The sequence below is a fragment of the Crocuta crocuta genome, unplaced genomic scaffold, assembly GCF_008692635.1.
Source record: "Crocuta crocuta isolate KB4526 unplaced genomic scaffold, BGI_CrCroc_1.0 scaffold130, whole genome shotgun sequence".
Taxonomy (NCBI): Eukaryota; Metazoa; Chordata; class Mammalia; order Carnivora; family Hyaenidae; genus Crocuta; species Crocuta crocuta.
In genome coordinates, this window is record NW_027527920.1 from 8,885,996 (window position 1) to 8,902,609 (window position 16,614).

General features: G+C 42.7%; 1 protein-coding gene across 1 annotated transcript; it reads left to right on the forward strand.

Moving 5' to 3' along the window:
* The first annotated feature begins 3,585 nt into the window (after positions 1-3,585).
* PDCD7 (programmed cell death 7) lies at positions 3,586-16,356 on the forward strand. The gene is given in 6 exon segments (XM_077747092.1): positions 3,586-3,818; positions 3,821-3,908; positions 6,101-6,239; positions 12,090-12,326; positions 12,567-12,654; positions 14,559-16,356. Coding segments are annotated over 6 exon segments (879 nt in total). The 5' UTR covers positions 3,586-3,615; the 3' UTR covers positions 14,683-16,356.
* Positions 16,357-16,614: the final 258 nt, after the last annotated feature.

A 16,614-nucleotide genomic window follows, 5' to 3' on the forward strand; every position in this document is an offset into this window, starting at 1 on the left:
AATTTTCAGAATGTAGAACAAAGAGTTCTTTATCTGACTCCAAAAGAATGATCCATAAAAGGAAAAACTGGTAAGTTGAACTTCATTAAAATTAAGGACTTCTGTTCTATTAAAACAACAACAACAACAACAACAACAACAAACCCTGTTAGGATTAAAAGACAAGCTGTTAAAAATATTTGTAAGCCACATATCAAAGGACGTGTATCTAGAATACATAAAGAACTCTTAATATCAACAGTAAGAAAAACAATCCAGTTAGAAAATGGACAAAAGATATGATCAGACATTCCAATGAAGAGGATATACAGACAGCAAATAAGTGTATGAAAAGATGTCCAAAACTAGCCATTATGGGAGGGCAAATAAAATAAGAAATAGTAACAAATGATAGTGAGAATGCAAAGAAACTGGATCTCCCATATTGCTGGTGGGGCTGTAAAATGGTGCAGCCACTCTGGAAATAACTTGGCAATTTCTTTAAAACAAAACATGCAACTGGGGCACCTGGATGGCTCAGTCAGTTAAGCATCTGACTCTTGATTTCAGCTCAGGTCATTATCTCACTGTTCATGAGATCGAGCTCCAAGTTGGGCTCTGCACAGACTGCACAGACCTGATTGGGATTCTCTCTCTCCCTCTCTCTCTCTCTTTGGCCCTCCCCTGGCTCACACACACACACTCTCTGTCTCTCAAAATAAATAAACATTTAAAACAATAGTAATAAAAAACTGAACATGCAACTGCCATATGACCCTACAGTTGCACTCTTGGGCATTTATCCCAAAGGTTTTTATTTAATATAAAAACCTGTATGCAAATGTTTATAGCAACTTTATTCATGGTAACCCCAAAGTAGAAACAACCCAAATATCCTTCAATAGGTGAATGATTTTAAAAAATGGTTTCATTTTAGGGGCGCCTGGCAGGCTCAGTTGGAGGAGCTTGTGACACTTGATCTTGGGGTCGTGAGTTCTAACCCCACGTTAGGCACAGACATTACTTAAACAAATAAAAACTTTTAAAAAAGTGATTTCATTTTATTCACACCTTTTTTGTACACTTTTTTAAAACAGGAACACCATTGATACAATACCCTGAGTCTCCAGAAAATTGTGCTGTGTGAAAGCAGAGAATTCCAAAAGGTTGTGTAATGCATGATTCCATTTACATAACATTCTTGAAATGACAAAGTTATATAAAGAACGGTTTAGTGGTTGCCAGGGGGTGTGACTATAAAAGGGGAAACGAGGGATCCTGGAAGCTATGGAAAGGAAATGTTCTGTATCTTGACGTTATCAATGTCAATATCCGGGTTGTAATATTGTACTACAGTTTTGCAAGGTATTACCATTGGTAGAAACTGGGATGAAGAGTGCACATGATCTTTGTCTATTATTTCTTTTATAGTTTATTTTTGAGACACAGAGAGAGCATGAGCAGGGGAGGGACACAGAGAGAGACAAAGAATCCAAAACAGGTTCCAGCCTGAGCTGCCAGCACAGAACCCAATGTGGGGCTCGAACCCACGAACCATGAGATCATGACCTGAGCCGAAGTTGGACACTTAACCAACTGAGCCATCCAGGTGCCCCTCTATTATTTCTTACAACTGCACATGAATCTACAATTATCTCAAAATAGTTTGATTTTAAGTGTCTAATTGATTGGGTTTGGGGTGATGATGGGGTTCCAAGCCGACAGCCAAGAAGGAATTCTTGAAGACATCTTTGGTGCAAAAAGGTGATTTTATTAAGCATGGGACAGGACCCATGGGCAGAAAGGGCTCCACAGGGATTGTGACGGGTAACTGATTATATACCCTCAGCATGGGAGGGGGGTTAGGGACACATTAAGTCTCTAAGGAATTTTGGAAGCAAGGTTTCCAGGACCTTGAGGGCTAGCTGTTAGGAAAATGCTACTTATTACCGTTTAGTAAAACCTCTGTTAAGAGACCCTTCTGATGTATATCAGGGGGGCCACAAGCTTTGATTATGATTGCCAGCATATACCTTGGGGAAGTTGAGATAAAGGAAATTTCCAAAGGTAAGGAAATTTTTCATTTGCCTTAGTTTCCCCCATCATCACGGCAAGCACTTAAACCCCTTTCCACCTTGGTTCCCATTGTTCTTAAGATGCGAGATCCTAGAATGCTATCATCTGTCCTCCTCCCAGGATTGCCAGCTCCCTTCAGGCTTTCTGTGCTCCATACGAGGGGGAGAACAAAGGCAAAAGGAAATGTAGAGAAAATTAAATTTCCTTACAACTTGCAGCCTGTTGACACGCAGATTATGACATTCCTCCAGGAACTCCCAACTGTCTTAATACTTCACTACAGGCAAAAAGCAACCTTAGCTTGATAATAACCAGACCTCCAGGATACAGCAAATCCTCATTAACATATGAAAGTCCTTTTGGAGGGGCACCTGGGTGTCTCGGTTTGTTGAACTACGACTTCTGCTCAGGCCACGATCTTGTGGTTTGCGAGCTCCAGTCCTGAATTGGGCTCACTGCTGTCAGGGCAGAGCCCACTTCTGAAGGGCTTTCTCTTCCCCACTCCTCAACTTAAAAGTATATAACTAATCGCTCTTCACAATCCCAGTATAGCTCTTTGAGCTCACGGGTCCTGTCCCGTGCTTTAATGAAACCACCTTTTTTACACGAAAAAACAAGAATTCTTTCTTGACTGTTCATTCCAGGACCCCAACATCACATCCATACTGGCATTCTTTCACCTCCCTGGCTTGGCCTACTAGGGAGTTTTTTGCAAATGCTGCTCCTGATGGGGTTTGGAGTGACGGTGGGGTCTGGAGCCCACAGACAAGAATTCTTGAGACGTCTTTCGTGCAAAAAGGTGATTTTATTAAAGCACGGGGACAGGACCCATGGTCAGAAGGAGCCGCCTGGACCGTGAGGCGAGACTGGTTATATACTTGGGAGTTGGGGGAGGTAAGTTTCCCTCAAGGTCAAGAGGAAGTTTCCAAAGGAATTTTCATATACTGAGAAAGACTCACAGGGTCCTGGAAGCCTAGTTATTGTCCAGCTAAGGCTGTTTTCCCTCTAGCAGAGCATTTATCAGACAGTTGGGAGTTCCTGGAGAAATGTTACACTCTGCCTGCCTCGACTATTTGCCAATGGGCTGCAGGTTAGAAGGAAATTTAATTTTATCTACCATTTCCTTCTGCCTTTACTTCCCACGTCAAGATGAAGACTCAAAACCTAGGACAGCTCGCTTAACTTCTTTGACTAAATCAAAATCTCCTTTATGCTCTTCTTACCCAGTGTTTTCCTCTTCGGTTGTACTTCCTCTTACTGCTGCACTTTTGCATTTGTTTGCACGATTACTTGATTAATATGTTTTCTTTACAAGGCAGGTGTTCTAGGAGGAGGAGAACCCTATCCGTTAAACTGTTCTCAAGTCAGCTAGCTCCGCAAGAAGAATGCTCAGGAATCGTCAGGAATTGACGAACTGAAGGAATGCCGACCTACTAGGGAGGTTCTCTGGGCCGGAAGCGTTCTATAGGAGTCGCGCGCGTAGTACGTCACTTCCCTCCACCCCTCTCTAGAGGAACCACTCAAATTCCTGTCACTTCTCTGACTCCCTCGGTCGTGGACATGGCTCTGCCGCCCTTTTTCGCCCCGGGTCGCCCAGGCCCGCCGCCCCCGCAGCCGCCGCGTCCCGCTCCCTTCGGCTGTCCACCACCGCCCCTGCCCTCCCCGGCTTTCCCGCCGCCTCTTCCCCAGCGGCCCGGCCCCTTTCCGGGGGCCTCCGCCCCCTTCTTCCAGCCCCCGCTGGCTCTGCAGCCCCAGGCCACCGGGGAGNGGAGGCCGCGCGAGCAGCGGAGCGCGAGCAGGAGATTGACCTCTGGAGGGTCAAGTGCGTGCAAGAGGTGGAGGAGAAGAAGCGGGTAAGAGCAGCAGAGGCGCAGACGCTGGGGGTAGTTCAAGTCTGGAGCCTGAAGGGCCGTGATGCTTTGCGCTGTCGTTTCCTAGAGCTAAGCCTTTTTCCTCAACCGCAAATTAAAAAGATAGCCAGCATTTACGACATCATATACCTACATTGATTGCGTGTTAATAATGTATAATACAAAAGACGAATGCTCTAGGTGCACTACGAGGCCTGTAAACACAAAAGTGTAGGATTACATTGGCGTTGCGGGATGACAGACGCCCTGCCTCCTCCTACAGCGTCTGTCTGCTTACTAACATTCAGGCAAAGCCAACAAGAACCTGCGTCCTTGATTCTTACACTGGTCTGGCTGATTTTTTTAAAAAATATTTTTATTTATTTCTAGGAGAGAGAGAGAGAGACAGCGTGAGCAGGGGAGGGTCAGAGAGAGAGGGAGTCACAGACTGAAACAGGCTCCAGGCTCTGAGCTGGCAGTCAGCACAGAGCCCGACGCGGGGCTTGAACCCACGAACCGCGAGATCATGACCTAAGCGAAAGTCGGACGCTTAACCGACTAAGCCGCCCAGGCGCCCCTGGTCTGGCTGATTTTAAGAATTCAAAATCTAGAACGCCGTGGGGCCGTGATGCAAGGAACGTATACTCTAATTGGCTGATGGAGCAATAGTGACTTCTCCAGGATTCCTTTGTTTCGGAGTTTTAAACCAGATATCCCCCGGTTGAACAGTGGTGTTTTTGAGTACTTGCCAAATACTAGGTACTACTCTAAATTCCTACATATACCAGATCTTTAATCCTTGTAACAACCTTGAGAAGTAAGTCATTTTACAGATTAGGAAATTGAGGCATAGAGAAGTTAATTTGCCAACAATCACACAACCGGTTCCTAGCCGTTTTACTCCTGATTTGAGCCCAAGTTGCCTGATTGCAAAGCCTCTTGATCTTAAACTCTTAAGTAGGGGCCGGGGTGAAACTGGAAATTGATTAGATAGTTGTTTAAGGCATTCTCATTACTTCTGAGTGGCTCTTGGTGCTTCCCCTGTTCCTTCACTCTCCAGCTAGTGTTTCCTCCTTCTCATACTCTGTGTCTGTTACTGCCTAGATTCCAGCATAACTCCCTCCAGAAATGTAGTGATGGCAGGCTTTGTTTCACACCTCCAGGAATGTCAATGCTTTTAGGGAAAATACTTGGAGGCAACACTGTAATCTAAGGGAGTCTGTATCAGTTTCACAGACATTTAATAAGAACCCATTATGTGCCAGACCCCCTGCTGGGTGCTGGCGATAGGGATGATTAGAATATAGCTCTTGTCCTTGAGGGGCTTAGAGCCTCATGGGGACCATGTCTATACAGCATGTTTGTGTTAGGGTTTCAACTGTAAGTGCTATTGGAACCTAGAAAATGAATATCTAATCCATTGGAAAATGGGGTAAGGGAAGGCGTTATGGATGAGCTAGGTACATCTGACCTTGAAGGAAATGTCAAAGCCAGGTGAAAGCAACAGGTGCAGTTCCAGGCAGAGAGTAGTTCAAGCAGAAAAAGGAAACTATATGGTGTGGTAACGGTGAAATCACAGGTACTTATTTGATAGACGGGTAGAGAGCTTTAGGCAAAAGGATCTTCCTTACCACCCACAGTGAGGGGATTGGAGACAGGGTCCTGTGAGTGGTGGTTTGAAGAAACAATTATTTCCTCTACATGTGAACCAACATAAGTATAGGATAGGGTCTTCAGTGTTTGAAAGGCCATCATGTCACAAGATCGTTGGCACCTGAGAACACTCAAGTACAAGCTATATGTGTTGTGGGTCACTGACAGAATTGTAGAGTCCTGGGCCTTTCCAACCCTATTCCTTATCTACCCTTCTAGTCTGAATCTTTGGGTCCTGGGGTCTCCACTTGTAACAAGAGACCTCCAACTTAAAGTAAGTTGCATGGGGATGTTCCTTGGACTACACTTTAAGAAACTCTGAGGAAGAAATGAAGATGAGCACCCACATGGAAGCTGCAGAGAGGACAATCCCTTGGCTGGACCAGTGTGGAGAGCAGTTGTGTACAGCGCAGGAAATTAGGATGTAGATGCTGTAGAAACTTAGCCCTGGCACTAATCATCTGAAATCTCACTGGGGCAGCTGTTCTCTGCTGTGAGGTTGTTCCTTATACTAGGTTTCATAATCTCTCTTTCTTTTCCAGGAGCAGGAACTTAAAGCTGCTGCTGATGGTGTCTTATCTGAAGTGAGGAAGAAACAAGCAGACACCAAAAGAATGGTGGACATTCTTCGGGCCTTGGAGAAATTGAGGAAACTCAGGAAAGAGGCAGCAGCAAGGAAGGGTAACCATGGCTTTGCATTTCTTCTTGCATTTATTCCTCTGATACCCCACTCCTTCCCTTTCTTTACCCTAATACCCTCCCTCCCCCAAATTTTTGAAGGAAAAATGTTTGGTGATTATTTTCACCCAATAAGGTAACAAAATTTTGTCAGCAGTACTTCAGACCTTTGAAGCAGGAACCCTCAGAAGTTGTTCATATCTTGATTGACAAGGTTGAAAAGAGGCAGGTGTGGGAACCCACTGTACTGCCTTTCCCTTGATTCATCATTCCCCTCTCCCACCCAGGCATTCCTGGCCACTTTTCTGAGTGAGGTTGGCATGGCTAGTCACCTTTGCCCATGTGCCAAGGCAGAAGCTAGGTCTTCTAGAAGTCTTTACTAGGTGCTTCAGAAGGTGTTGAAAACTTGGCATGCTCCTTTAGATACATTTCAAACCTGAAACATTGATATTTTTGAAGGCATGACTGGTTGGACAGGGCAGGGAGCACCTTGCAGACTGCATGGATATTCTCAGCTTACATGGGTGTCACTTTTGGATCAGAAAATCTCAGTGGTCTCCTCTTGCATCTAGAGAGCACTGGTTTTCTAGAAGTTCCCTAGTTGTGCTTTGAACATTTGCCTGTCTTGATCTTTGCTTTTGCTGTTCTATTTGTGTGGAGGGCCTTTAGTCCCATCTTTGCCATTTTAAGCTCTCACTGTTCTTCAAAACTAAATACAGCTGCAGCGTCCTCCATCCTTACCCCATCTGGACTGAGCTGATCTCCTGTTCCTTCTCACTTGTACCTAGTTTGGACCACATACTGCTTTATTTATTAGGCTATAGGCCATTGATATTCACCAGGGACACCTGAAAGTACACACATTAGCAAGTACCATGGTAGCAAATTATTCCCTTGTGTGGCTTAAAATATAAATGAAAACTGTGAATCAGACCCTTAATAATTAAGTTTTATTGGGTTGTGATCATTGTGTATTCAGCCAAGCTCATTTACTAGCTAAGTGATTAGTTTTTGCATGCCAGCGTTCAGAGTGATTGATTCAGAGTCAGGCCTCCGATGACCCCCATAGCATATTCATGAGTCAAAGAGGAGTTTGCATCTACTGTGTCTACTACCCTTACCTCTTTTTTGCAAGAATGAAAACCTGAGGGCTACTATTTAATATTCCCCTACTGTATGTTCTCAGTCAGGGGAGTGCTCAGTAAACATTTACCAACTGAATTTACTAGCATAATTTCTCACTATTAGTCTTCCTCACTTTGGTCCAAAAGAAGGAAGAAATTTTGGAGGAATTGTGATCCATAAAAATAATCAGCTTCTGTGGAGTTAACAGGGTTAGATGTAAAATGATTTGGTAATTAGCAGCTAGTTGTGGTATATACTTAATACTTCTCCCGCAAGGTGTGTGTACCTCTAAACAAGTGCTGAGAGAATGAGGCTGGATATGTAAGCAGGGCCACGTTGCAAAGTGTCTTATCGGCCAGGCTAGACTTCTCACCTATGCTTGAAGCTGAAGGGAACCACTGAAAGATTTTAAGTAGAAAGTGAAATGACAACAGTGATTGGTGATGGGAGTGCAGAGAAAAGTTTGCAGCATCTAGGAGGGATTGAGAAAAGGAGAGAGACTAAGAAACCTGTTACAGTCTGGGCGCAGGTAATATGGGAGTGTGAACTAAGGGTCAGATGGTGACTTAGAGAAAAGTAAATGGATTTAAGAAAGGAATAAAGGAGAGAGGGAGTGTGTGTGTGTATAAATAAGTAACTTGGGGAACTCAGCAATAGGAGGAGGAACAGACTTGGTGTTGACGAGTTCAGTCTGGGACCTGGTGAGTGTGAGGTTCATCAGCATGTAGCCATAAGTAGGGATGACCTTAAGGAAGTTGTATGGTGTGAGATGAGGGCCAAAAAGACAAAATCCTAGGTAATGTAAAAATCAAGATGGATAAACAGGTGGCTACAAGAGAGGTCAGAGAGATAGGAGGAAAAGGTAGGTCCCCTACTTCCTTCTGGAAAGTGGCAAATGCTTAGAGAGATTGTGTGATCTCCAGCAGGTTACTTAAACTTCTCTTTGCCTTGATTTCATCATCTGTAAGAAGAGAATAATGATAGTACCTAAAGATTAAGAAACACCCATGGGAATTACTACTCAATAGATCATCAGTAACTTATGCTAGGTACATTTTTTTCAGTGAAATGGTATGGTTAGAAGCCAGGTTAGACTTAGATTAAAGAGGGAGTAAGAGATAAGAAAAGCAAACAGTGAATTCAGTTTATTAAAAGTTTGCCTGTGGGAGCACCTGGTTCAGTCGGTTCAGCATCCTACTCGTGATTTTGGCTCAGGTCATGATTCCAGGGTCGCCAGATCAAGCCCCGAGTCGGGCTCTGCTCTGAATGTGGAGCCTGCTTAAGATTCTCTCTCTCTTCCCCCTCTGCTGCTCTCCCCTGCTTGCATTCTCTTTAAAAAAAAAAAAAAAAAGGCTTGCCTGTGAAGAAAGGAGTGAGCGGTTGCCTGGGTNTTCTGCTGCTCTCCCCTGCTTGCATTCTCTTTAAAAAAAAAAAAAGGCTTGCCTGTGAAGAAAGGAGTGAGCGGTTGCCTGGGTGGCCCAGTTGGTTAAGCATCTGACTTTGGCTTAGGTCATGATCACACAGTTAGTGAGCCTGAGACCCGCTTTGGATGAGCCCTACTTCTGTCTCCCCCCTTTCCCCTTCTCCCTTTCTGTCCCTCATGGGATTCTTTCTCTCTCTGCCCTTGCTCATTTGCACTCTCTCAATTTAAAAAAAAGGAGTGAGCAAGACCAGTGTCTGGTAGTGTGGAGGGGTGGAGTGGTACTGTTAGGGTTGTGGGGAAAATTTGAACATGTATAATTGATGAGCGAAGGAGTGAGTAGATGGAGAGGGTCAGAGAGACGCAGGAAGGATATAGTTGATGGCTCAAAGTCCTGCAGAAGGTAGGAAGACTGATCCCAGGTGAAGGGATTAACTTAAGTGTAGAAGGATCTGTCTTCCACTGGAATGAAAATGAAGGAGACGAGGAGGGGTAGTAATGCAGATGAGTGAAATCGGGGGCCGGAAGTTAAGAGATTTCCAGCCTGCTAGCCTGTGTTCTCTAAGATAGGCTGGATGGTTTGCTGAGAGGCAGTAGAGAAGGAAGGCTTTAGGAGAGCAGTGAAGGTTTGAAATAACTGCTGTGAAGAATGAGTTGGAGCCAACTAGAGACCCCTGGGAGTGTGGTTGTAGGCAGGTGCTGTGGGCCCAGCTGATGTAGTTCTGTACTGGCACGAGGCTACAATATCAGTACTTCAGGAGTACTCTGCAGCTGGTAGGTGAGCACAGAGCACAGGGCTATTAGGGTTTTGCTTTATGGGTGAACACAAGTTTTGATGAAGACCAGTAGAAAAGCGAGTAGATTTGGATACATTCAATTGGAACTTTTAGTGAGGTTGACATCGTCTCTGGGGAGAAGGAGATAAGACTACCCAGAAGGCAGAAAGTCTTAGTTGGGGAAGAAAAGAATCGTGCTTAAGACTTTAGAGGTAGCAGGGTTTTGTTGATCGTTCCAAGGCTCAGAGACTGGACAAAGCCCTAAGATTGTGGGTGGCTAAAGGGGAAGAAAGGAGAAGGTACTGGTATATAGGACCTGCAGGAACTGGATGGGTGAGTGGTGGAGGTGGGGGGAACCTCGACTATGTCAGGCAGTACATGGGGTCAAGGGGACGACTGGGCGAGGATTGCCATTTCTGAGGGAATGTGTCATGGCGATCAGAAGTGACCGATGAAAGGCTGAGGGAGGTGTGGGTTCATGGTGCAGGCCCAGCAGCCTGAGATGGGAAAAGGCCACTGCTACTCATGCGGTCTGGAGGCACTTTGGGGCTCATGCAGTGTCTATTTGCACCATACTGGCAGATTTTAGTACTGTCTGGCCCTTTACAGAAAAGGTTTGCCAGTTGCTGGTCTAGGTAAAGAAATTAAACAAAATCATGAAATTATTATGAAGCAACATAGTGACAGCTTCAACTCAGTGCATACGAATTTTGTATGTACTCGGAAAATATTTGGCAGCTTAGCAGAAGATGGATTTGAGTTGTAGAGTTTCCATAGTTGGGAATGAGTGATTGGAAACCTGTTCAAACAAAGCAGTCATGAGAAAATGATCTGGAGAAATGTTAGCCTTGGAGGTGAGGCTAGGAAAGTGAATTCTGTAACCACTTAGTGGCAGTGGTTGAAGGAGAGAAGAAGCAGACCTCCACAGGCCTTGATTAGCTCTTTTAGGAAGCAGTTTATTACCACATCTAGGCAATCTTGAAAGTACTCATGAACTTATCATATAGAAATAATTGGTAGAAGGAAAAAAATAAGATGCCCAAGAGTATTGATTATAGCAGTATATGCTAACAGGACATTTGAAACAGCCCAAGTGTCCAGAAGTAGGGTGTTTGTTAAGTAAATTATGGTGCATTGAATTGATGAAACAGGATAGAGCCATTAAATAAATAATTACAAAGATTGGAAAAGAGTGTAGAGAATTAACCTGGAGCTATAGAAGTTACACATACTGTGTTGAACCATGCAAAGTTCGTAATGTATGGACAAAAATGACTTTCAGGACCAACAGGGGAAAATAAAAATGGTTGATTATGTTAGTGGGATTTGAATTTTTTCTTCCTTGTATCTGGTATTGTTAAAATGTTCCCATAATAAGTACATTTGCAAAGACTAACAGGATGGACTGCATCCATATCACTCTAGGATGAATCACCTAGCAGCTCCAGCAGCTTTTATATCATAGAGCCATGTGGGTATTGAGTGCACAACTGCAATCCACCCAAGTATTCATTAAATTTTAAAATACTCTCCTTAAGGGGCATCTGGGTGGCTCAGTCAGTTAAGTGTTTGACTTCGGCTCAGGTCATGATCTCAAAGTTCGTGGGTTCAAGCCCCGCATCCAACTCTGCACTGACAGCTCAGATCCTGGATCCTGCTTCAGATTGTGTATCTTCCTCTCTCTCTCTGCCCCTCCCCTGCTCGCACTCTCTCTGTCTCTCAAAAATAAACATTAAAAAAAAATTTTTTAATACTCTCCTTAAAAAATAAATATAAAGAAAAAAATACAACATTTTTCTTTATGGAATTTTATGAAAAATTTCACATGTGCACAAAAATAGAACACCCAAAATACCCATAATCAGCTGTGATGCCACTGTCACACGTACCAAAATTAGTAATTCTTTGGTATCACCTAATAACTAGCCTGTAATCAAATTTTCACATTGTGGCTCTAGCTGTGTTGACCATCCTATTAGCTGACCTCGCAGTTAAATCAGGGTGACTAACCATCCCAGGTTTCCCAGGACGCTGAGCTTTCGGTACTAAAACTGGGAAAACTGAAATATTTGGTCATCCTACACTGAGCAGCAGACTGTGAGGTCAGTGTGTTTGATTTCGTGTATTTCTTCCTCATTATCCAAGTGTCATCTTCTCCCAGAACTTCAGACTTAGTCAGTGGGAAAATAGTTCATTACTTGGGTCTGGGAGACTGTACTGGGGGAATATCATAATGAAGAAGTATAAGATAGTTCCTCTCTTTAATGAGCTCGCTGTCTAACCCAAGGATCAAAACCATTAGAAATAAACAAAATCAAAGGTTAAGTGGTATGATCCAGAAAGAGGACTTCGAGAAAGTCAGGGTGAGGTCAGATTAATTGTAGACTCAAGATCAAATTGAGCCTTGAAGACTGGTTAGAATTTATAAACTAAGCAAATTCATAATGTAATTTAGACTTTGTGTCTGCTCAGTAGAACACATGTTTGGGGATAAAACGTTGTATCTAAAATGCTGTTTGGATCTCTGCCTAGGGGTCTGTCCTCCAGCCTCAGCAGATGAGACTTTTGAGCATCATCTTCAGCGACTAAGAAAACTCATTAAAAAACGCTCTGAATTATATGAAGCTGAAGAGAGAGCCCTCAGAGTTATGTTGGAAGGAGAACAAGAGGAAGAGAGGAAAAGAGAATTTGAAAAGAAACAGAGGAAAGAAAAAGAGAAAATTTTACTTCAGAAGCGTGAAATTGAGTCCAAGTTATTTGGGGATCCAGGTAAGTTCTTTTGTAACCAGTGGAGAAAAGGAAGATACTAGATTGGCAGTTCTTTCCCTCATGGATGATCTCAACCTAAACTAAGATGGTAGGCAGCAAATAACACCTTCAAGATTTAAAATTCTAAACTGTGTACTGTGGACAAAGATGAAACATTTGATCATATTGTTGTTCTGTCGTAGTCAGCTTGCCTCTAGATACGAGATATGATGATGTGATAATGTGCCTTTTCTTTTTCAGATGAGTTCCCACTTGCACACCTCTTGCAACCCTTCCGACAGTATTACCTCCAAGCCGAGCACTCCCTGCCAGCACTCATCCAGATAAGGTCAGAGGGGTGCTCTCCATGCCGCCTTCCCCTTAGCTAACCAGAAACACTTAACAGTGTTTATTTTGTTGAGGTCTATTGCTTTTTCTTTTTAAAAGTTCCTTAGAGGTTTGTATAAAGTTTTTAAGATCTAAGGATGCCACATACATCTTCTTTAGTCCTCAATCCTTGAGAAATAGATGTCTCTTTTAACAGGTGAAGAAACTGAAACTCAGGTTGTGATTTGCCCTTTGTATTACCTCATGCTATAGCTGTTATGTTGGTTTAAAGCATTGGCTTCCTTTTCCTAGTTCTCTGCTGCTGCTGCTAAATAGACCAAGGAAGAGAAGCCCTCCTTGTCTACTTGCTGTGGAGACTGATTAAGTCCCATACTGACGTGTGAGTTCTTACGGGTCAGAGCCAAGAGAGCTAGGAACGGGGAGTCTCATCTTAATCTGCAGTTATTAATGAGCTGTGTAAAGTTCTCAACTCTCTGGGTCTCACTTTCCTCACCTGTAAAATGAAAATGGTGGACTAGAATGTGGCAGTAGTGCTCTTCCCAAAGGCAGTCTTGAGAAATCCATTTCTAAAACAGTTTGAATAAATGGGTTCTGTAGCCATAGTCAGTTTAAGTCTGTTATTGTCTGGAAGCACTTTGTTTCTAGATTCCCCAGAACATCTACTTGGGGCCTAGTGTTCTTCAAAGCCTAGTTTGACAATCACTGAACTAAGTAATCTATCAGGTTCCTTCCAAAACTCTAATGATGCTTTTTAGCATACCAAGTTTATATTCTGGGAAAAGTATATTTCTGGTTAGTATAGAAGTTTTAGCTTTTATTTATTTATTTATCAAAAATTTTTTTTCTGAGAGAGAGTGGGGGAGGGGCAGAGAGGGGGGAGAGAGAGAATCCCAAGCAGGCTCTGCACTGTCAGTCCAGAGACCAACGCGGAGCTCTATCCCACAAACTGTGAGATCATGACCTGAGCTGATACTCAAGAGTCAGATGCTTAACCGACTGAGCCACCTAGGCACTCCCAAGTTTTAGCTTTTAAGTCCCAAGTACAGTTGATTCTCATTATTCATGGTAGCTATGTTCTATAAAGCTGCAGTGTTGAACTAGAGAATGCTGAACTGCTGCTTCTAAAGGAAATACAGGGTTAAGTTCCTGTGAGCCTCGGGCCACAACATTTTCATCAATCAATTAATACATAACATTGTTTTATATGTGTTTCTTTTAAAAAACAGTTTAATGTATATTGTTGATTCATTAACACTGAACTCATAGTTCATTATATAGCATTATAACTCCTGCCTCAACTTAGCTTTTCTAACGTACATGTACTCACTAGAAGGCATATCCCAGCCTTCTCGTTCTAGCTAGCACTGCAGCAGTATACTTGGGGGCCATCTTAAATAGCAAAATCATAAATAAAAACACAAATATGTGAAAAATGCAGTACTAAATAGACTGCAAAGAGGACACTTTACAATATGAGGCTGAAAACAAGACAGTGTCACTGTATTTGACTTCAGTTGGGAATGTACCTGTCAGTGACTTAGATTTTTCACCACTCTGTGCATGTTGCTAATTGACCATGAAAACACCATCAGTAATGGTAATGAGGTTACACATAAATTTTAGTGAATAGGTAAATTTGCAAATAGGGAACCTGCAAATACTGAGGATCAACTGTATATTCATTATTTGGTTATCCGTAAGATCATAAGTTCTTTGCAGTTTTTTACCACTTTATATGTACATTTAAGAAAGACTGTCTTTTGCATATTGCCCAGAAATCAAGTTCTTCAGAGGACTGGTACATCAGTCCTTTGAAAGCTAAGTCCTGAAATAGAATATTTAGTTACTCAACATCTTGCTTGGAATAAAACAAATAAACAGTTTTTCTACAATGTTCTTATTAAGGCACGATTGGGATCAGTACCTGGTGCCATCTGATCATCCCAAAGGCAACTCCGTTCCCCAAGGATGGGTCCTTCCCCCGCTCCCCAGCAACGACATCTGGGCAACAGCCATTAAGCTGCATTAATAAAGATGCTCCAGGAGTATGGTCCGGCCAAGGCTCTTTCCAGCTCTAAATACTAGTGATGCCACCATCTTCTTGTGCTGTAGACTAAACCACAACCTCTAAACTCCATGTGGCATTGCCCTACGCAGAAGTTACGTTTTCCCTGCATGCTCTGTCCTGGCCAGAGTTGCCTCTTGAAACAGGAGTTTAATATCGTTCTTCAGGAAAAGGACCTAGGTGAACTGGGGTTATTACCACAGGAAGTGACCTTGGTTTACCGAATTTGCCTCTGTTTTGAAGGGGCTTGATTCAGAGTGACTTGTTAATTTACTCTTAACCTCCTTGTGTCGTGATGGGTAAGTACACTCCATACACTCAACACAAGTGTGCACGGGGTAGACTTAGCAGCCCTTACCCCAGTACTGAGTATGAAGGCAAGCTTTGATACAAAACTTCTTTACCCTCCCTACCCAAAGAACCCGCTAACTTCTAGGAGGAAAGGTCAGAAATGCTTTATCTTTGGTTTTATGAAACCTACTTTTGGTGCAGCTTGAGAGGCTGCAGACTGGGCTGCCAGAAAAGCTCACAGCCTAGTCTGGTAGTCATGTGGAGAACTTGGAAAACCTGTACCCATATTGGATTGTGTTTTAATGGATAATGACTGCATTTTCCCATGTTAGAAGGATCCTAAGAAAAACACCTGTTATTTAAGCTCCTGAAGATCTAGTTGTTCAGAATCCCCAATGACAGAAATTTATTTCCCTATGGGAGTGGGATCTTAATCTCCCTCAGTCACATTTTAGGGGCCGGTATAGCTGTGGAAATTTCTTAGGAACTCAAACTTTCAAAAACACCTCTATAGTTAAAGCTGGGAGGAAAGCAGATAAAAATAATAAAATTTATTTTTTTATGTTCATTAATAAATGCTGTTGTGCGTGGAAATGGTCAATCATAACATGTCAGGGTTTTTGTTTTGTTTTGCTCTTTGTCATTTATTGTGTTATTTATATTTCCGAAAAAATAAATATCCTTTTTACTTTTTAGTTTGAGCCTTTGCCCCTAAATTTGTTGCCTGCCAGATCACTACACACACTTTCACATTGATGAAACACGTTTTCACTCCAAAATACAAATTTGTCAAATAGACATTTGCTAGAAGAAGGTGAATCTACAACACCAAACTTTGTGGAATCCAACTCTGGATAAGCAGGAAAGGACAACTTTGAAAATGATTTCATGTAGTTGGAAGCTCTGGGCTGCAAGTTGCTAACACCTATGTTCTTTTTCTGTTTAATCTGCGTTGTTAAATTTATGTATTATGCATTTCAGAGTTAACAGATAGGATATGAGGGCCAGCACTCCAAAGTGTGTGTCTAAGCTCATAAACCTTAAAATCTGATGTGATTAGCCTCACATAACCCCATAGGACTGTGTGCCCTTTTGTTATAAATCTCCACCATTTGCTCTCTAATGAGATGCAGGAAGAGTAGAAATAAAAGATGAATTGTACAGTGTGTTCGGTGTCCAGGCAACCTTGTCACTAAGACACCTGCATTGATAGCACGAGCGTGAAGCAGGGATTCAGGGAACAAGGCAGCAGAACCCAAGAGGAAGGCATTTAACCTCAGATGGAAAAAACCATTCGCTTTTTCATTCAGCTTCTGCAAAGTTTTAATAAAGTGAACATTTTCATCATTTGTTTGGCTGTTTTGTAAGTTTTTCCTGGTTTATTGCCTTGCATGGTGGTGGTGGCAGTAGCCACTAGTACTTGTACTGTTGAGAATATGGACAGTGTCATTGTAATCTTTTCCCACAGTCTTCTTTTTTTTTTATGTGGAAATGTTCAAGCATCCAAAAATAGAATAGTATAATGTTTTTCTGTATACCCATCATCTGGCTTCAGATAATTGTTAACTTATGGCCAATCTTGTTTCATCTGCAAGCCCACTACTC